Source organism: Emydura macquarii, unplaced genomic scaffold (genome assembly GCF_026122565.2).
Source record: "Emydura macquarii macquarii isolate MOO-44397 ecotype Brisbane River unplaced genomic scaffold, CSIRO-AGI_Emac_v2 contig_431, whole genome shotgun sequence".
Classification (NCBI taxonomy): Eukaryota; Metazoa; Chordata; order Testudines; family Chelidae; genus Emydura; species Emydura macquarii.
The window spans coordinates 349,549-371,620 of record NW_027130568.1 but is presented as its reverse complement, the minus strand read 5'-3'; the positions used below and the strand labels follow the sequence as shown (position 1 = coordinate 371,620).

At 42.0% G+C, this 22,072-nt stretch overlaps 2 protein-coding genes across 4 annotated transcripts in view; one reads left to right on the top strand and one right to left on the bottom strand.

Annotated features, from left to right (window-relative positions):
- The window catches only part of RNMT (RNA guanine-7 methyltransferase), a 23,183-nt gene extending 6,476 nt beyond the window's left edge, over nt 1–16,707 (bottom strand). The window contains exons 1-9 of one of the 3 annotated variants that reach the window (XM_067537472.1): nt 16,690–16,707; nt 14,632–14,722; nt 14,133–14,429; nt 11,706–11,841; nt 9,421–9,543; nt 7,181–7,296; nt 5,490–5,671; nt 3,644–3,808; nt 314–431 (exon numbers count right to left, since the gene is read on the bottom strand). In XM_067537472.1, coding sequence (XP_067393573.1) covers nt 314–431; nt 3,644–3,808; nt 5,490–5,671; nt 7,181–7,296; nt 9,421–9,543; nt 11,706–11,841; nt 14,133–14,366 — 1,074 coding nt within the window. In that variant the 5' untranslated portion in view covers nt 14,367–14,429; nt 14,632–14,722; nt 16,690–16,707. Of the gene's footprint in view, nt 1–313; nt 432–3,643; nt 3,809–5,489; nt 5,672–7,180; nt 7,297–9,420; nt 9,544–11,705; nt 11,842–14,132; nt 14,430–14,631; nt 14,723–15,802; nt 15,858–16,689 lie in introns of those variants that run through there. The other 2 variants (XM_067537471.1, XM_067537473.1) reach the window with 2 other exon arrangements.
- FAM210A (family with sequence similarity 210 member A) overlaps nt 15,967–22,072 on the top strand; it is a 22,545-nt gene continuing 16,439 nt past the window's right edge. The window contains exon 1 of the mRNA XM_067537474.1: nt 15,967–16,273. The gene's annotated coding sequence lies outside the window, so the exon portion shown is untranslated. The remainder of the gene's footprint in view (nt 16,274–22,072) is intronic.

The following is a 22,072-nucleotide window of genomic DNA, read 5'->3' as shown; positions in this document are numbered from 1 at the left end:
CTGTTAAATGTAAAATGCACATGTAACATGCACAGTTGCCTAGTAACCTAATATAAAAACTTGTCCTCAATAGAGGATACTTGAAACTCACATTAGCTACAAAAATGTAAAACATTAACCGGGCATTCAGCAGCATGCCAAAGGAGCTGTTGGCTCTTAAAGTGCTGGCAGTGTAAGTGCTCATCAATAATTTACTGCCCAATGCTAATGAAAAGAATTCCAACTATTGCTAAACTAGATCAACCTTAGCAAGATGCAAAACACTATTTAAATGAAAGAATTATTTTTAAAAATCAGTATTTTTTATATTTACCTCCAAAGCCTGCATTCGCTTTAACAGCATTTTATTTTCCTCATCCTTAATTTTTTCTTCATAGAATTCCCGAAATGTCCTTTTGTAGACTAGTTTCATGCCATATTTTTTTGCCATTCTATGAAAAAAGTATACTTAATTAAGTGATATTTTTAAAGCAACAAAAGCCTGAGTTTATCACAGTTGATAGTTTTGAACCACAGTGACATCATATGGTCTTCAGTAGGACTGCAACATCTATGTCATTTTTATTTATATATATGAAGCTTTCATTAGAGGCAAGAAAAGTCCACATTGCCATCAAACACCCATTTTCAAGGAGTATGAATGTCAAAGATTCTCTGCACAAAGCCCTGGTATAAATATTTCTGACTTGAACAGAACAATTTCTCTTTTCCTGAAAACAGAAGTTTTGAAGAAAACGCAATCTGAATTTAGAATCTAAATTTTTTTTTTTATTATTAAACATTACACTCCTGCATCAAGATCAGCTACTACAACTCCTTGAACCCATGAGGAGTTCTATCAATTTAAATGGGATTCTGCACTAGTCCATACTAACAGAACCTAATACTGGAGCTGGGCCTATAGATTTCTGGGGCTTTTTCCTTAATTATTATTAATTTATACTACCATAACACCTAGCAGCCCTAGTTATGGACTAGAACTACATTGTACTAGGCTCTGTACAAAGACAGAACAAAAAGAATCTGTTCCCCAAAGAGCTTACAATCAAAGTATAAGGCAAGAGACGATAGATGGATGTAGATAGGGAGTACAAGGTAACTATCAAACATATTGGTCACCATAATAGGCACTAGTATTAGCACACCAGCAGCATAACTGTGGTCAAGTTTAAGGCATCACTGCAAAGGAGAGAGCTTTAAGGAGGGATTTTAAGGATAATGAGGTAGCTTTGTGAATGTTTACAAGGGATCTTCTCCCAACCATAATGGTGTGTTCATTTAAGAAATTATCAAGTGGGCAATGAAGGCTGGCAATATGGGCCAATTGACAGGAGATTTCAATTGCAAATGACTGATGGATGGGTATAGGTCATGAAGGACCTATAAAGGGAACATAAGCATTTTATGTTTGATGTGAGAAAGGGTAATGAAGTGATACAAAGAGGAGCTACATGGTCAAGGCAGTAGGCTAGAATAATATTCTTTGCAACAGCATTTATGAGTGGGGCAAGAATGCCTTTGTCAAAGCCAGAAAAAAAAATGTTTCAGTAATCGAGACATGAGATGGTGAGAACCAAGACAAGAGTTTTAGCTGTGTGCATGGATAGAAAAGGCTACATCTTACGGATAAGAAAATCTATAAGATTGACTCAGACCTCTCTAGGTTCTTGCATCCAGGCTACATCTCAAACATGAAGCCCTAGTTATGGGCCTGAACGACAAGCAAGATGGTTGAGCTTCAGCTGAAAGTTAGACATTCACAAGACAGAGGCCAAGATTTCAGTTTGGACAGAAGAAAGCCTGGAGGGGAAAGAGAGATTTGAGAAGTGTCACTATACAGAGGGTAGTGAATTTGTGCTGCAGATGACATTACCCAGAGAAAAAGTGTAAAGAAAGAAGAGAAGGGGACCAAGGACAGAGCCCTGTGGAACCCTGACAGAAAGTTGGAGCAGGGAGGATGAGGAGGATACACTGAAGGATTTGAAGGAGGAACTGAAGAGGTAGGAAGAGAACCAGAAGAAGAGGACAGAGTAACAGAAACCAAGGAACAACAAGATTTCAAGAACATGATCAATGGTGTCAAAGGCCACTGAGAGGTCGAGGATGAGGAGTATGGGTTCTAAGCTTTGTCTAGGAAGTCATCATTAAAGACTTTCCCAAAAGCCATTTCAGTGCAGTGAAAGGGGCAGATGATGGAGTGGGGAGAGTCTGGGATGGAAATGGAGGAGAAACTTCTGACAGCAAATGCAGATAACATTTTCAATTAGCTTAGACACGAAAGAGAATGGGACAGTAGTTGGACAGGCAATGCGGTGAGGGTGGCATGTTTGATTTCTTTTGGGTTTAAGATGGGAGAGATTGAAGCATGCTTGTATTATGAGCAGAAAGAGGACAGCGAGAGCTTAAGGAGAAAAGTAAGGAGAGAAGTGTCAGTGTGAGGGAGATAAGGAGTTACTGCAGAAAGTGGAGAGGTTAGAGGAGGAGAATAAATGAGAAATTCCTGTGTCTGTGACAGGAGAAAAGGAAGAGAACACTGTAGGAAGAGAAGGCAAGCTCCGGGCAGAAAAAGATCATAGTATTTTGTCAATTTTTTAAACTTATTTAGTCTTAGATTTCAAAAAAATTTGTTTACTTCCTCTTTTCATACATAATGAAACAACTTTTAATCAACATTAGCTTAAAGCGAGATTTTTTGCTAAGATTTTGGTGAGAGTTTTTACATGTTTACATATCCCCAAACACATACTACAGGTATAGAATATACTATTTCAGAGGTAGCCTTTGGGGGAAGAAAATTGGGGGCTGCCTTCTTTAGCTTCATTATGATTTAAAAAGAAGGTCTGAAAGAGAGAACCTGAATTATTTCCCATTTAACCATTACCACCAATAATAAGGGTTCTACAAAAAAGGATTATACCTTCAGTGATACCCGTGCAACCCTACCACCTGCAACTGGTTGTGCCTTAATAAGCAATTGTATCAATAAACTAACACAGTTTAAGAATGCTGGGGATTCTATTTGATATGTTGGCTTTACAGGCCTAACCATGGCAATTTTTTTTTATTCTGTCCACAGATACAGGCAGAACTCTTCATAAGATGGTGCCTTTTTTGTGACATTTTTCAGAATAGAAATGCGCTCTGAAGGGTGAAATCCTGACCCCAGTGAGTCAATGGGTGTTTTACACTGACTTCAACAGAGCCAGGATTTCTCCCCATGTACCTTATCATTATAAGTAACAGCAGCAGGGAAAAGGAGTTCATTGTGAGACAACTGAAACTGGAAGGGTCCCGTTAAAAAAATGGAGGCCTTAAAATAGCTGGTAGCACAAAAACACGTTAGCCAATTTACAAATACCATACAAACAAAGTTTCAGATTATTGATAAGAAAGCTAAAACACAGCTTTCCAAAAGCATCTTGATTTGGGGCTAACCCTCAGGATCTGTGGCTAGATCTTTTAACTCCAAGAATTTTCGCTGCTGATACTCCAAATATGAGCCAGATTTGAGAGAAAACTAAGAAAACATTTTAAGAAGTATGTCCTGATATTACAATAATGACTGATGGTAGATTTCTGCTAAACATGTGACCATACAAATCTACAAAATTTGATTACATAATGAAATCAGAAGTAAACTTACTCTATCAGTAATGGAAAATAAACCAAGAACTCAGGGACATCAACCACTCCTTCCAAGTTAAAGTCATACTTGCAGCCAAACAAGGGATACTCCCCCTTCTTCTGAAACTGCACGGTGTACACTTCGTTTCCAAATGAATCAGTTTCTGAAGCTTCAAGTCGCTTTCTACATAAAGATATTTAAAGAGAGTAGTAATTGATAGATAAGCTGTTATTCCCCATTGTGCAGGGACCCTGGACAAGGTCACAGAAGGACACAGTCCATTCAAGTGCCCAATTCCCTGCACCATGATGCCGCCCTTAATAAATTATTTCTGGTGGAATTCTGCACCACTGCACAATGCAGAATTAGCACAAAATTAATGTTCTATGCAGAATTTAATTTTTTCCCCAGAGAATTGGCACTGCAAAACTGCTAGCCACTGCTAGGGGCAGCTGGACCCAGCAGGAGCTCCCAAGCTCGCAATGTACCTGCACAGCAGGGCTGCAGTTTCCAGATTTGCCAGCCCCACTCGGTTACATGGTGCTGCCTCTGTGTGGCAGCTGCCAGACCCTGCAAGCTGCACCCTGCTAGAAGAGGCAGGAACAACAGCTGAGAGCTGCAGGGAGGTGCCACTCCTATCCAGGAGGGGAAGCTGAGAGTAAGAGGTGGCGGGCATGACTTGAGAGGTTCTGGGGGTGGCTGAACATTTAAATTGTGCCCCCCCGACTATCAGCAGTACAGGTCATCTCTGCCTGGTAGGACAGTAAAAAACTCGGCGGAGTGGAGCCTGTGGTTGGGCTGGGGGGGTATCTGGCTCCACAGCTGGACACTGGAGGGAAGGAATGTGGGTGTCTGGACTGAGGGGGAGGGAAAGAGATATGACCATACCACACAGTTTCCTCCTACTACACACATACCCCTCCACACCCACAAAAAACCCGTTCTGTATCCCCTCCCGCTTCCAGCTCTCCCTCCCCCTAGCAATGTCCTCTATTTGGGAACTTGAAATATGGTAACCCTATGGGGACAAGGCAAAAAACCCAAAAATCAACTAAAAGACAAGAGGGGCAGTCCCCTCCTCCCCCCAAGACGTGCCCAGCTGACACGTGACACACTCAGACTGATGTGTCCAACAAAAGCATAACAGAGAAACAGGAACTGATTTGTCACAGGGGTTTCTTTAACTCTACTCCTGGAGGAAGCTTTTTCACTGTCTCTATTGGTACAGACATACTTGCTGGCAGGTATTTTGATGATTTATTTCAAAATAATTGAAATTGGTGTGATTATTTTGATAAATAAAATATGCATAATTTAACAATTTTAAAATACTGTGTGCAGAATTTTTACCCTTTTGATGCAGAATTCCCCCAGGAGTAATAAATTTAGACATCATTTAAGACTAGCATAAAAACATGGGAATGAAACAGTTTTTATACTAATTTCAACCGTCTAAACATAATGGGATTTTGCCACTCAAAGGGGTCAAGGATTAGACAGCCATGGAAACTGAACTCTCTTTATCCCTTACACGCAGTTCAGGGTCAGAGGCGCTGTAGAGGAAGCTTACAGCTACTACCCATGTACTTGTTTTGCCACCATTTAGATCAATACAGAAGCATTACATGCTAGGAGCTGTCCTACCCACAGGGCATACCACCCTATGAAAGATGATGGTGGGTACAGTCTACTCCTTTTTATTCAAGTTACTATACATCTGACTCTCCTGGCAAGTAGGCAACACAGACCCTTAGCTGGAAACATTTTACTGTAAAATATATCAGGGGCACCCAAAGAGTGACATTCTTTAAACTTGATAATGTTCTATACACTTTTAAAAATTAATAGAATGAATAGCACTTACACAAGCTCAAAACTATTTGGGGTTGTGCCAATAAAATATCCTCCAGGACAAAGATTCCCACAAGCATTTTTAAGCATCATGTCAGCCTGTTCATATGTCTCAAATGAGTAATGGTAAACAAATTGACAGCTGCATATGTCAAAGCACATATGTGGATCACTGTAACTGTCAGACAGAAGTTCCTGAAATGGATTAAACAGAGCTATGAGACTTGTACCAAACGCTGCAGAAACAAAAGTGATTTGTGTTAATCTTCCAGCAATGCATGCCAATCCTAGAATCCAAATACTTGAAAGAAAAATAGTAAAGTTTCTTTTGTTTTGCCTTCAGCAAATGCAGATATGAACTACTGCTTGGTAGAAGAACAGAAAGCCCACTTCTACAAAAGAAACCATATACAGCATTCCAAAGCCAACAGAATATATTTATACATCACTTTAAAATTGTAATTTTCCCAAACTTATAAACAAATTAGTCAATTAACTGATTCATCAGGTTCCAGAATCCAAATAATGTGGCTATTAAGTTACAATTTTTAGTTTCCAAAATAAAATCTAGTATAGGGGATTCACACATTGCGGAGAGTTCAGCTGCAAGATGAATTTTCAGTTTACAAAAGCCAATCCTCAAATTTGGCCATTGTTTACTGTTTTTTAAATTTAAAAAAAAAACAAAAACAACAAGATCAGTGACTTTAGTTTTGAAAGAATAGATTAGCTGCTTTTTAATCTTTAAAATACAATTTACTAAGTATGAAAATCAATGCATCATCTAAAATATCAAAAAAAGGTTAATTATTGTTTTACTGCATGCATTCACACACACCCCTGGCCTACTAACCCAATTAATCAGTGATGGCTATAATGAGCCCTCAGAGTTTGCTAAGTCAAAGACTGATCTTTCCATGAGCCTTTTTACAAGAGACCAAAAGCTGCGAAAAGTTATCAAAATAAAAGTTTTAAAAATATACATTATGGAAAATAAAAAAGCTACTGGAAAACTTCACCTAATAGAGGCTACATTTCAATAGCATTAAGATTCATCTAGGAGCAAGAGGACTGAATAAGGTCAGAAAGTCTTCCACATTTGTTCTGAGGGTGTAACAGAACACACCCACCCATCAAGACAAAGTTTTATAACTTCCCTATTGGCTATGTAGAAAAATGTTGGGAATAATATGACCCCACTGTTGAGTGGGGGAAATTGAAATAACACCTTTGGTAGGTGAAAGACGTATTCAGGCTTTCAAGAGTACATTCCAAAACAATGAAAGATAGTTTGACAGAATTCATTTAACCTTTTATTTTACAAGTAACTTCTTGTTAACTTATATAATTCTAATTATTAATGAGGGCTTGTCTATGCAGAGACTCAGCATATAGCAAGTTGGGGTGTGAAATCTACACTGAACAGCAGGCTAGTGTGTTAAGTGGCCATCAAAGTGCACTACTGAACTTTCAGTGTGTGGCAGCCGGGTCGACAGCCAACTGCTGCGCTGTACGTTTACACCACATCTTGCCACTTGCTAAGTCTCCGTACAGACAAGCTTAAGTAACAATTCACCTTATATTAAAGTCTTGCCCCCACGAAACACTCCTGAACTTTTAGTCTAGTGACTTCCAATATTTATTCAAAGTATGCCAAGAAACAAGTTACAACGCTAGTGAATATATAAAGCATGACAACTGTACCTTGGAGCTATCGGCAGTTATAAATTCTGCATTGAAAATGTATTCATTAGAACGACATCGGGCTTTCATGTCAGCATACCGCTGCTGGCACTGTTGCATGGAAACTTCAGCAATATCTATAAAAAAAATAAACTGCATACACAAACTTCTCTTCAGATAGGTTTGATTGGAGTGAGAGCAGATATACCATAGTATGAGTAAAAGCTGGTCTTCAGTAGATAAAACTTCATAATGGAGTGTATTTATACTTATGTGGACTACAAGAAATGAGGTACACTAACTTGGTACATGCATAATTGGTACTAAAAAGCGGCATACAGAGCCAAACCAACACACAGTTTTTATCCAGCCCAGAAACAATAAATACAAATTCCACAGAATGTAAGCTTTAATAAAAAAAAAGGTTCTTGAGCACTTGCAGTGGAAACCTTCACAATGTGAAGAGACTGATGGATACAAAAATGATGCAGTGTGGTCTTCCCAAAGAGCCCTAAACAAACAGTTCTAAGGCCTTTCTATACTAGAAAAACGACACATTGTTGACATGGATGTCAATACTGGGTGCAGTTCAACTCTGTGGGTTTCTAAATGGTACTGAAAAGAGTTTCTCTTTCTCTACAGATGCAGATAAAAGGTACTTAGTTGAAATTACTGATGATGTTCAGGGCTGGTCTATACTACAAAGTCACATCAGCTTAATTACATCACTCGGCTGTGAAAAATTTCATGTCCTGTGTGATGTAATAAAATCAATCTAAGTTCTGGTATAGACACCACTGTAGCATTTCCAACATAGACATACCCTCACTGTCAGCAGCAAAACATTTTTCAAGTGTAGACTACACCTAACAGATGTGAACATCACAGGCATAACTGCTGACTGGATAAGGACGACTGAGACAGTTTTAAATACTATTTGTGTGGAAATGTGTAACTATTTTATACCATTATAGGAAGACTGTACACAAATCAGTTAACTGCATGTGCAAATGGCCAAAAATAGCCAAGGGGGGGTAGAAAGTAACTGTGGTCCTCAAGATATCGAGAGCAATTCCCCTGCTTTACAAAACATATAACTATTAGTAAAAGACTGTTACCATAAGAAATCTTTAAAATGTATCCGATTTAAACAAAAATGCTACTTAAATTAATCTTAGATCTGGTAAAAGGAATTAAGCAAGAGTTCATTCAGTCAGATTCCATCTCCTCCTCATACCTAAATCTGCAGCGAAGGCAATTCCAAACCTGATATCACAGTAAACTGAAGTTAATATGCTTTAAAAACATAAAAACAGTAAGTGCTCAACTGGTATTTTTAGAACCATGAAAAATAATGAAAGAACTGAGAGGTACAAGACAGGCATGATAAAATATAAATTAGCCTTTTCCCTAGTGTTGTAATTTTTCTCAGAATCTAAGATAATTAAAAATAGTTTCTTGCTTCTTCCAAGAAGACAGTTTCCAAAAAGACAGTTTTCAGGATATAACCAATGCACTGGTTGTGCAGTGCTACATTGCCAGTATCTCCCTTTAACTCCCTTGATAATAATGCTCCTGTAACTGGAATGCAAATTTAAGAGCAAGATTATACACTTTGTATTATTAATTCTGTAATTAATGGTTGATCAAGTTGATTCTGTAATTAAGTGGTGACTAAGGGTATATCTACACTGCAATTAAACAACCACAGCTGGCTTGTGCCAGCTGACTCAGGCTCATGGGGCTCGCACTAAGAGGCCCTTTAACTGCAGAGTAAAAGTTTGGGCTGAGGCTGCAGCTAGAACTCTGGGACCCTCCAACATCCCAGGGTCCTAGAGACCCGTCAGCAGCCTGAGCGACAATCCCTTAGCCCAAGCTCAAGTCAGTTGGCCCATGCCAGCTGAACGTTTTTAAGGGCAGTGTAAACATACACTCAGTGTTTTCATGGCGATTTTAAAGCAAAAATTTTTGCTCACAACTCCAAACATTCACTTGGTATTTATAAGGTAAAATGGTTGATAACTAGATAGCCACACTAAGGACTTTTCCCTCTGTTTATGCTGACAATTTAACCAGGAACCATAACAAAATGAACATGATAAAAAGCCAGGACAAAGCATTGAAATGAAGTTCCTTCATAGTTAGCACTGCATTTTTGGACATATCCGGAAAGCAAGGAGTAAAGTGTGGGGTTCATGGTCATGCATCCATTTCCACAGAACCTTTTCTACTGTGCCTAGAAAGTTACAGTGCCTTCTTACCTGTACACACAAGTTTACTGATTTTGCCTTTCTTCCATTTAAGCAGGTCTCCACCTTTCCCACATCCCAGATCCAACACAGTGATATCTCGCTTCCTACGTCGTACCTTTTCTATAAATTCACCTGCAAAAGAGAAAGCACACACTGAACTGATAACGAAGCCTCTTTCATTATACAAAGTTCCCTAAAGCACCAGTCTGATATTTTAGAATTTCAAAATTCATTTGAAGACTACAACATCACAGTTTGTTTAAAAAAAAAGTTTGAGTTTTGTAGAGTATACCTTTTCAGGAGGGGAGGAGGAGGGAGGGAGAGAGAGAGAAAGTGTATGTGTGTTTAAAAACAAAACAAAAAACACATTTTAACAATCTTGTAAAAGATTTGCGAGTGGGGGGAGAACAATGAATGTTTCCTGGGCTGAGTGTTGTGTAATACAAGCCAAGCTTTGGGAAGGAAGGGGTATTTTATAGGCAGAAAAAAGCAGAGTATTGCTTTGCTTAACACTGAGCCTTCCGGTGATTAAGGACTGATAAAATACAAAGGGAATCTCATCCAGAATGAGGTTGGGTATAAATTGTGAGCATGAGAGAGCATTCTTTAATTAAATAAGGGATGAGCTACCCTTGTGGGTCTAAAACACGTCTGCGGACCAACTCAAATGGGCCAAGAGCTGCAGAAGGCAAAGGACTATAGTAGATTTTTTGACTGTCACATCATCTTGCAAAGTCACACATTTAATTTGCTCTCTACTATCAAGTTTTAGTAAGCATTACAAGGACTGTCCTTTCCACAGAGTATTTTTTATCCCACGTGTTAACGTGCATTTTTCAGAAGTAGAATTTTATTTTGTTGCTTTTTATCCATGGTTCTACCCTCTCTAGGATCCTCTATTATTTCTTTGTCCTAACTGGTATTAGCGTCTTATGCAAATTTCTTTGATATTCATTTACTCCTAGCACATTCACAAAGTTATTAAGTAAGGTCAGGAACAACAATGCTCCCTCTGGCACACCTGCAGACTCCTCCGTCTTCACTTGAGACTTCACTACTTACCCTTTGTTTAGGGTCTTTCAGCCAGTTTTTAAATCCATGTTTATAGTGCACATATCCAAACAGATTTAAATTAATTCTCAGTATGATTTCAAGAGACACTACATCAAATAGTTTACAATAATCTAAATATTACCTCTCATTGCTTTCTTTTAATCCACTAATTTTTTAGTGCTATCAAGTTTTCCCTGGAAGATCATTTCTTTATAAATTCCTGGCACTTATTTCTCATGGTTCTGCTAGCCTTTATTAATTGATTTCTCTTAGTATTTGTTCCTTTACTTTACTAGAGTTTGAAGCTGAATTTATGGGAAAGTAAAGTGCCAGGACCACTTCTGTTACAAATTTTCTTTTCTTCTAGTATTTCATAGTTTTCTATACCTTTAAAAATTATTGGTCCCAAAATAAGTGCATTTATTGTTTCCCTTCCTACACTGAAGGATCAGCATGTTCAAATGTTGAAAATGTACATAGAATCATTTATTCTACATCTGGCGGAATAATACCTAAAGGAAAAGCTAATAAAAACTGAAAGATTAAGGCCCTGTCTACACTAGAAAAATTTGTCGAAATATGTTATAATTTTAGTGGTGGCTGATGTTCACACCACTCTCGTTGGGTCAGTGAGTGCATCTTTACCAGAGCACTTTCACCGACCTAAGGGGCAGCGTGGGGGGAGCTGAGAGACCCGTCTCACAGCTCCCTATGAGCTGCCCCTCCACTCCCCGGCCCACATCCAAGCTCAGAGCTGGGCTCCAGCAGCCCGCATCCAGGCTCAGAGAAAACAATTGGGGGAAGAAGAAGAAGAAGAAGAGGCAAACTATGACAAGCAGTTTAGTTTCTGAGCTGAATATTTATCTAGTTTTCAGAAGCGTCAGCAGGTATTTAATGTTTTAACAACATTTGGCACTACCATAATGTAAGAGAGCCCTATCAGGACTGGGACTCCCATTCTGCTAGATGCATATAAGAACGGAGGAAAAAGGAAGAAACAAATCAGTAACTTGAAAAGCTTGCAATCAAATTTTTAAAAGACCTAAATTACACAATGTCCTCTGAGCAAAGATACACAGCGATGAACACTAGAAAACAAAAAATATTTAGTTGCAGTCTTAACATGACCATGTTGTTTTTTAAAAAGTAATTTATTTTGTTGTGGCAATGGGAAACCAAAGAAAATAGTATAATAACTAACTTTTCCAATGGGACAAAAGTAAGCAATAAAGAAGCCATACCAATGAGAAGACTCTTCATCCAGTTATTAAAATTTCTGAGGAAGAAAATGCGACTCTGGCTACGTTTTTCTAATCCAACTTCTTGAAGATCATTGTAGTGTGCAGCTACAGTTTGCCCATGCCCTTCTACCAAATGCTGTACACAATGGAAAATAAGGGAGTCAAATGAGAAAGTATGACCACATTTCAGTGTTTAATTAAAAAGATTTATGTTAAGCATAGATTTTTAAAAAACACACCAGAAGGAATGGTGAAGTTTACTGGCTTCATTTACATAAAAATATTTCCCACCTCCTCCCTCAATCACTGTCCTGAGTTCTTTAATTCCAGCCAAAGAGGAGAACTCTGTTTAAGACCCAACACCATTATTATTAGTAATTTGTATTACTGGAGCATCTAAGAGCCCTAGTCATAGACCAGGATCCCACTATGCTAAGCATTGTAGTCTAAGGCTACACTACAGCTTAAGTCAACATAAGTTATGTTGTCCACAGGTGTGAATTAGCCACCCCTCACAAGATACATACCTAATGCCGACTTAAGTGCCAGTGTGGACAGTGCTATGTCTGCAGGAGAGCTTTTCCCACTGACATAGCTACCGCCACTCACGGGGGCTGGAGTAATTAAGCTGACAGGAGAGCTCTCTCCTATCAGCTTAGAGCCACTACACAGAGAGCTTACAGCAGCACAGCTGCATCAGTGGGCTGTGTCACTGTAAGCTCTCTAGTGTAGCCATAGCTTAAGTGCCTTCCTCACTCACTATCATCAAAGGAAAAGCCCTCATGGGTAGAAAGATTTGTCAGCTTGCGTTTGGTGAGAAGATATAAATATGGATTCAAAGAAAGAGCCTTTATCTTTTAACTGTCTTCAACTCTTACAGAGAAGTGTACCAGATGCAAAGACTAGATCCCCAGAGTTATTCTGGGTTCTCTGAAAAGACTTCTGGGAGACTGTCAGTTTATTACATCACTGCCACCATTTGTAGCTACAATATATGATTTACCTGTTATTATATTTTACCTGATTTAATCTCTCAATAACTCTCCTTTTTTCTTAGCTAATAAATCTATAGATAGCTTACTACAGAATTGTCTTTGGTGTAAGGTCTGGAGTACTAATTGATCTGGAGTGAGTAATTGGTCTCTCGGGACTGGGAGATAGCTGATGTGATATGATTTTAGGTTTAAGTAACCTTTTATCACAGAGTTCAGTTGCTCTGGGTAGCAAGATAGGCTGGAGAGGCTAAAGGACTTTCTGTGACTCCATGGTAAAATTGGTATAATGATCCAGTTCACATTTGTTTACTGGCTTAGTGAAATCTAATTATATAGCATACCACCAGTTTGGGGTGTCTGCCCTTGTTTTCTGACACAGTCTGCCCTTAGATAGTCAGAGCCACTCCAGACAGCATGACACTGCAAGAATTTGCTACCTAGAATCTGGAGGATATGTCTCTCTCCTTGTCATATTTTACTGCTTTGTCTTTAGACACTAAATTTGGCTTAAGAATGAATTGACTGAAGTCAAACAAAAAAACAAAACAAAACAAATAAAACCAGTTAGTTATATCTCTGAGTCAGTATCTCAGTAGGGGCTCCAGCCCCTGACCCTAGAGATGAGGTAAAAAGTAATCCTTACTTGGGCCTTACTCCCCTAAGAAGGTTCCTTCCTTCCTCCCTCCACACTCATTTAAAAAATATACACACAATACAACGTAAAAGTGAATTTTATAGACTGCTAAGTAACAACAGAGCCTAGTAGAGATAAGGCATCTCAAACCTAACTTATATGGATGTATGGATTATTTGAAAATATTTGTGGAGTTACATTGCAACCAGAAAGCAATGAAAGATATTTTTAGACAGCCAGAATGACAAAGCATCCTGCAAAATTCCAGCAATTAATTATGGGGCTTTCATGACAATTTAAGAACATCCAACAATGAATGTATTTCACATATATTAAAAGAGTAGTTTCCTGAAAAACAAATGTATTGCACTACCTAATTAATCCTTGTGGGTTTCAGGCAATTTTGGTGATTAAGGTTAAACATACAGCCAACACTAAAAAAAATCTGCCATAAAGTCAAGAAGACCTGACCCCAAAAAATTGTACCATTTTCCATTATGAGATCTCAGTCTTACCAGCAGTGACATTTCAACTAAATGTAAGTGCTACGTAAAAGGTTGCTTCAGTTCCAACATAATTTTAGCATCGGCTGCTATTGTCTGAAAACTGTGTAGAGAATTAATTTTCACATTACGTGTCTTATAAGACATTAACTGCTAAGATCTTATAAACACACTGTAAAAATGCTGGGTATAAATACTTTAAGGATTAATAAAACTTTCTAAACCCTCACCCTGAAACAAAGATTATAATCCCTGACTATTGTTCAGACATAACTCAAAAAGAGAGAATACTTGCCACTTTTCTAGGATGATCTTCCTGTTCTGATTTGCTCTTTTTTGATGTGCTGTCCTGATGACCACTATCATCTTCCTTTTCATCTCCAGCACAATGCTCTTTACCTGAGGTTGTATTATTGTCATCTGAACTTGCAGCAGACTCTGCCTCTGAAACTTTTGAAGTTGTTTTATCTGCTTCCTCAACTAAGCTCTTCTCTAACTCTTGTTCCTCAACCCTGTTTAGATCAGACATGTTGGAGGTTACTCCTCTCGCTGCTTGATCCAACAGGAATCAATGTTTTTTCATAAATAAGTTCTGTGAAAAAAGTAAGATAGTATTTTCAGTTTATGCTTGTTATGAATTACATTAAGTACATCAGTAGCAACCACAGACCCCAATCACAGATAAAAGCCCCATCATAATAGATGCTGTTGAAACAAGTTAAAAACAGCTTTTGCCACGGAGCACACACAGTGGAGCGAGAGGAACACGCTTATTTAATTTTAATCAAAGTTACCATGAGTTTCTCTCTTTTTCCAGTTTTTTGTGTGCGTGCATTTGACAGGACTCTGTGACAGCTAGCTTCAGTTTCTCCTATGGATGTGATTCTGTCACACAAAAAAGGGGAAAGAAAAACTATTAAAATCAGGAAAATGAAATGGTCAAACACAAGGGCTGGCAGAAAGATCAGGGGCTGGTCATAGCCTATGTAAGAGCCAACCTCTCCTTTTCCCAGCTGACAGTGGGCTGTGAAATGGGGCAGGAGGAGGCAGCTGTTTTTCAACATCTAAGGCCAGAAGGGACCATTCGCTCATCCACTGTGTAGCAACTGGATCTCACCCACTTCCCTGCCCCCAGCCCCGCAGGCTGTTTGGCGATGCCAGGCTCATCTCCCACATAGGGGCAGAGAGGACACGCCACCTCCTCCCCCCCCCGACAGCCGTCTGTTAACTGGCGCAGGCCTAGGCCCACGGCTGACTAAGGGAACTAAGGCAGGGCTCAGTGCGCGGAGCCAGACGCCCCCGTCTGACACATTCACCCCTCCCCCCCCCCCACAGATTACACCAGTCAAGACGAAGGCGGCAGAGGGGGGGGCAGGACGCCGCGTGCTTTCCACTTGGTTGGCAGGTCACCTTCACGAGCCCCGCCCCGCCCAGAAACACAACCCCCAAAAGGGCGGGGCGAAGAGGATGGAACACAAGCCCCAACCGCCAGGCCCGGACTCCGCTCTTTCAGCTCACCCCTCAGCACGAGCCTCAATGCTCCGCCCTACTGCCCAGGCACGCGCAGACACTACCTCCATCCCCCCCCCTACAACAGCGCCCCCTGGCGTGCGTGCGTGCCTCCTTCCTCTGCGACCTACCTAGAAATCAACAAGCCACAGCGAGGGAGGCCCCGCCCCACACTGCACCACTTTGCCCCGCCCCCTTCCTCTGCAGCGCGCGCGCAGCCCTTCGCCCAGCTCCCTTCCCCTGCGGCGCGCGGGAATGCGAGTGTGGGCCCCGCCCCTCAACTTCCCTCTCTGCGGAAAGCAAAGAGCTTGAACCGCGGAGGCGGCGCTGGCGCACGGAAGCTGCTTCCTGAGGAGACGCATCGCGCTCCGTGCCCCGGGCCCGGCCAAAGGTCCTCAATCCGCTCGCAGCTCCTCGGAACGTACTGGCCTAGGGAGATCTCTGCGCAGCGCTTACCAAAGCGGCGGGCTTTCCGCCATTCTGTTTGCGGAAGTGACGCGCATAGAAAGCATCGGGCTGTTCACGTCATATCCGGGGGGGGTGGAGTAAGGCACGGATGAGACGGCCGCAGTAGGATAGCAGTTGCGCACGCGCATACGTGACTCTTCACCGCAGCGCATCTGAAGGGAGTGAATAGGCGGCGGAGGCGCTGGCCTGCCGATTTCCAGGACTACCGTCCCCAGAAGGCCTTGCCGTGGCGCATGCGCAGTGTGAACGATCAGACCTGAAGGTGGTGGTGGGGACGGAGGAGACGGGAGCTTCCCCACGCGTTGCCTGGCGGGAGGCAGGGCGCGGCCTCCCGCCCGCTGTCTAGTCCCGCGGGGAGAGAAGAGCGCGCGGCTCCAGGGCCTGGCGGCGCGCTGTGGCCCGCCTCCGTCCCTCCCTCCCTGTGGCTCCGAGCTTATGGAGCAGCGGTCTCTGCACCAGGTACCGATCCCCGCGCGGGGCCGGGCCGGGGGGTGTCGGTGTCGTGGCCGGTGGCCCAGGTAGGCGGGAAGAAGGGGGAGCGAGGGGCGTGACCCCGGGGAGCGCCTGACCCTCCTACCGCCCCCCCGAGACTAGGCGGCGCGAGCGCTTCAGCCCGGCCCGCGGGCGCAGCCGGAGAGAGGAGGACGGCGAGTCCTGCCGACGGCGGCGCTAGGAGAAGGCGAGGCTCGCTCCGCGGCCAGGCTCGCGGTGGGGAAGGAGACCTCCCCCCTCTCCCCCCCCCGCCCCGCCCGAGATGGGGTCGCAGCGTGCTGCCGGCTGCCCCACCGTTGAAGAGGGCGCTGCATGGCAAACACCTCCCCTCCCCTCCCCTCTCTTCTTTGGAAACCAAACTGCGGGCGGACCTTCAGACTCACCTAAGCCCTGGGAGTTACCCCGCCCTTGGGAGAGTCAGACCAGAGACCGCCGATGGGCCGCTTCAGAATCTTCTTGCAGCTTCACAAACGTAACCGTGTTTGCTTCCAGCAAATCCACCTAGGGTGAACAGGAGCCAGGGCAGCCACAAAGGAGCTTGGTTCTGAAAGCTGGCCTGTGAAAGGGCTTGTGCTGTCTCAGCTGTGCCCTCTCCATCCAATACCTTTCAATTCCATCCAAGAAACGACACTGGATAGACCTTGCCTCTTTATGCTCTGCTTGAGCTGTTTTTACTGTGAACTTGTTGCATTGCTGTATTATGTTTTTTATGTGATAACGTCTAAGTTCATAGGATGCAGCTTCAGCTACTGCAAGTTGAGGGGGTCCTTCTTTCAGGCAGGGACGGGAGCCTCAGATTTGAAAAATCCTCTTCCTCTTTCAGGTTCTTCTCCCATGTGCTGCTCCCTTCTTGCTCTCTGCTTTCTTTGCCGGGAAGCAGCAGGAACCTGCCAACTGAGTGTCGGGTTTTCTTTGCTTTCGCCTTTCTCGGCCACTCTAGTCACCATGGAACCAAAGCAGAAAGTAGCTGACTGAAATTAAGTCAGATAGGGAACTTTGTGTCAACTTCCATTCCAGAGCTGCTTTGTAGAACTCTGATTAGGGTCTGCTAATGGCCACATGCAAGACACCAAAATAATATAACCTTCATAGTAAGCTAAAGATGCCTCGGGGGATATAGATATAGCCATAGATTTGGCTCCCCCTCGGTGGGTCTCGATGCCTACCCTCAGTGGGAACTGGATTCCTTGCTGGTCTCTATATGCTTTCATTGCAGAGTTAATCTGGACTCCTACTCAGTTGTTGTTGCTAACATGACACCTGTCAACAGGCACGCACAAACCTCTGACCTGAATTTGGTGCTTTCAGTCTGAGCTAGTTGGCCCATGAGGGGCTATAGGCTGAAACCTGAGTGTTGCTTATACTGAAGCTGGTAACCTGTTACCTGCCCACATTACAGTATGGCTAAAATACTGAGGTACTGATAGTCTTCTAGTGCCTTCCCACAATTCCCACCGTATATCCCGGAGGACAGACAAGTTCTTTCACAACCCTGGGAGAGAACCATGGAGCAGCTCAGTTTACTGTACCACTAAGAACCATGAGTTATGACCCCAGAATCTCACACTTTACCAGCGTGCATGCAGCAGCCCAAGTATGGCTTTGCAAATGTGATGGCTATCACCCATGATAGCCCAACCAGGTGCTCACATCTAGTCACCCCAGTTAACATTCCAGTGAAGACATGCTCTGTCTGATTTACTTTCTCTTAAGAGGGTCTGGGTACATCTCCTCCCTCAGATCTGTCCCCTGAGCACAACTCGCATCCTTTATTGGCTCCACATGTCAGATTGAGGAGGAGGAGGAGAGAGAGTGGTGGCGGCGGCGGTGGCACTCACCCAAGCACCACTTTGTTGTGGAGTCATAAAATGTCACAGCAGACTACATTCATATTCATAATTTGATTTTTCCCCTCTTTTCTTACATACTTTGATCAGCAATGAAGTCGTTAATGTTAACATCTGTCAGATGGCATATGAATTACAGTCCTATTGTGGTGAACAGGGCAGTTCACAACTCTTAGCAATTCTTTCAGGCTTTGGGTAGATATGGCTGTATTGTACATTTTGTTCACTTTAAGGTTCTTTTTCAAATCCTGTCATTTTGGAGCACAAGGTAGCCTCAAAAACAAACAATTTCTGTTGGGTAGGAATCGCATCGTAGCTTGCTTTCTGTGCTCTCTGGGTTTGTTCTTGAAGAGGTGGACATCTTCAAAACTCAGCTCAGTCTATACTTAAAAAGTTTGACTGGCATAACTATGTTGGTAAGAGGTGTGATTTTTTTTGTTTGTTTGCTGACATGCTGGTGTAGGTCCTAATGTAGATGCAGTTATACTCCCCATAAAAGTGCTTTTATATTAGTATAACTGAATCCATGCTATGCTGTATTGACGTTTTAACTATGCCGACATAGTTGAAGTAGCAAAACGTGTAGACAAAGCCTCAGGCTTTTGCTCCTCCCCTTTATTGCACAGAATCTATTGAGGGATATCCTTAGCGTTCCATCCTACAATTCTTAGCATAACCGTGACAGAAGAAGGCATTGTTCCTTTTGACTTTCACTTTCCATTCCTGGAGTCTAAAGTGCTAGGAGGAAGGACCTCTCTTTTCCTCTTTTCTTCTTTAGAAGATCAGATATGTGGGTCTTCTCATTAGTGAGTTGTTTCATCATGTTATTCCACCTTGCATCTGTCATCTCTGCTCTTCATAAGAGCAGAATGTCCTTTCCCATCCTCTGAAGATCAGGGTTATCAGTTCCCTTGAACCAAACTTTTAGGGGTATACTTGAGGTAGTTCAGAAGAGGTGTGGGATCTGAGCTTTGAAGCTGATCTTTGCCCTAAAGTGGCTGACTCAGTTCATAAAATATTGGTAGGTTAAGCTGGAATCATGATAATCCACTATAGTGGTGGCTTCCTGATGTTCTGAGTGGATCTACGTTTCTAATGGACTTTTGCCTCAGACTTTCACTAAGAAGATTATGGTAAAAGCAAAAACTCTGACAAAGTCTAATCATCTTTCTCTCGCTCTGCCTGTCTTGTCTATTTAGATTGTACATGGCACTATACTTACATATAATAAGAAACAATGGGGCCAGCCTGACCTTGGTTGGGGCTTGTAGGTGCTACTGTAATGCAAAAAATAATTTGTGCTTATTCTCTCAATTTCAAAGAGATACTCTTCCCTTCTATGAACAGTTCTGATCCTCTTTGTGCCCAGTCACTTCCCTCAATGTTTCTCTCAATTCTCACAAAATATACCTCCTTGCACCTTTACCCATTGCATGATCCAACACAAGAACTTAGTTCAGTTCATGCTGCACTGACAGTTCCTGAGATCAAGTTTCTTCTGTTGGGCCGAAGGAGCAAAGTAGTATTGTGGAGACTTGAAGGGGAAATGCCACTTGGCCCAGCTGCTCTTGTCATCTGATGTATCTGCCATCTGATGAGTAACAGTTAAAGAAACAATTAAAAACAGAGTTGCACAACTGTAGTGGTGACTCATCGGTTATAAAAAAAAAAAATCCTTATCAGTAGCCTGTCTTTCTAGACTGTAAGGAAAACCAAAAGAGCTAGTGAGATGCTTAAGGGCACATCGTAAAAGATCTTAGTTTCTAGAGCAGTGTTCTCAATTAAATTTGGCCGCAGAACCCTTTTTAACTTCTGCGGGGCCATGCAATACCCTCCGCTGAAAAATCCGGGACATCTTCCCCTTCCCGGTGGCGCGGACTGTCGGCTCTTCCCGGCGGCGCGCGATTTCAATTTTTCGCTGAACCCTGAAATTCATCTCGTGGAACTGCAGAGTATCTTTATTTACTTTTTTTTTTTTAAATTATACCTTTGTTCCTGCCACTACAGTGGCTTCAGATGTCCTTTCCAACAGGGAGTGGCAAGGAAAAAAAGTTTAAAGACACTTGTTGGCTGTTTGGTGGTTTTTGTCTCTAGCACATTCCAGTTGATCATCTGTCTACTTTCCTTAAGAACATCTAGATCTAAAAGCAGATCTCTTGGTTAGTCAAATTTAGGTATCTTTTCTCTCTTTCTTCCCTATATGTTGTTTTCTTTATGAAGTGGAAGGATTTCTGCATTGAAGTACTGGCCTTGGCAATTAAAGACCTTTTTTATCTCATTTCCTGGAATGCAATGTGCTTTTGGAGGATACGAAGGATCCCACAAGATTTTAGCTGCTGTTGAATACACCAGCATAGCAAACTTGCACTTGTCAGTACAGGCTTTCATACTCATATGGCAAGCATGCATTTCCCAGCCATAGTGCGAGAGAGAGGTGAATAGCAGCTTCCTCACAAATAGAAATACCCCAATCTGCCTTATTCTTTGCACAACTGCTGATAAGTTTTGACATGCCGCACATTAAAATATTGCCAACATCTTAATATCGGCTGTCCCATCCACATCACTTTGCTCTAGACTCCTTTTTAAAGATAGTTGAGAGTGGCTGGCTTAGGACTTGAAAAAAAATTCTTGCCTGCTAGGCATTAGTTCTCTTGAGAGAGGGATCTAAGCAATGGATTTAGAAATTAATTTTAAAGTGAATCATAATCATTATGGTTGTAAAGATAACACGTCAAAAGTAAACATGCAGTGCTGTTGACCTGAGTCTGCAGACAGCTCCAGTATCTATGCTTCCGCTCATAGCATTCCCAGCCGTAGGGACACAGATCTGCTCAGGTTCAGTGCTATCTGTGTGTCTCTAATTAGCAACACTGACACTAACCAGAAACATGTCGGTCGTGTTAAAGCTATGACCCACAAATCTAGGCACTGAGATATTTATGGGGGATGGGAGGAAGACCAGCTTTCATAAAGAGGGTGGGGAAAGGGGTAGTGTCTGTAATTTCTCATTGGCTCCCCTTCTCTCCAAACTGTTACAGCAGCCAGGAGGGGGGGTCAAGAAAAAGAGCATCTATTTCCAGCAGCAAGAAGGGGTAAGGAGAAGGCTGGATTTCAGATGCCAACTAGCAGTGTCTGAAATGTGCAGCATCAGTTTAACTGCACCAGTTCTCAGCAATAAAAATATCTTGGTAGTGGGGCTTAGGATATTTATATTGTTGAAGACTGAAAGATTTTTACCATCTGATTAGTGACCTACTGTGACATTGACCTCTAGGGGAGCCATGCTGAGATTGCCTGCCCCATTGTTTGCCCTGTTTTAAGCTAAACCCTAAATACTGGTGGCTTTTCTTCCATAAGATATACCAAGCCAGCAACAAAGAGGTTCTGATGACCTCACTGGTCATTCAGTAGACAAAATAAAGTTGCCTTAAAACTATCCAATCCTTTGGCTAGCACCCAGACAGCCAAGTCAGATATGATGGGAATTACTGAAAATCTTTATCCATCATACGTAAAAAAGTTCTACCAATCCCAAAGTATTGGACACATTACCAAACAGGTCAATGAATAGTTCAGATCTTACCCAAATACACGCTTAAAGCCAATGCTTATTAACTAAACTAACATTTATTTTAAAAAAAGGAAAGAGTAATGGTTAAAAGGTCAGTATACATACACAGATGAAAATTAAGCTCTTAAGTCAGTTTCAAAGTAGAGATAACCGAATTGCAAAGTTCTTAAATTGCAAAGTTTCTAAAATTACCCAAACAGCTTGGGGGTCATCAGTCCTTGTTTAGAGCTTCTTTGTTAGAAATCTGATCCAGAGAAATGAAGACTAAACAGTCCATGTGCAGAGTTTGTTCAAATTCTCTCATGAGAATTAGCAGGGTGATTCCAGGCTGGTGCTCGGATCCCA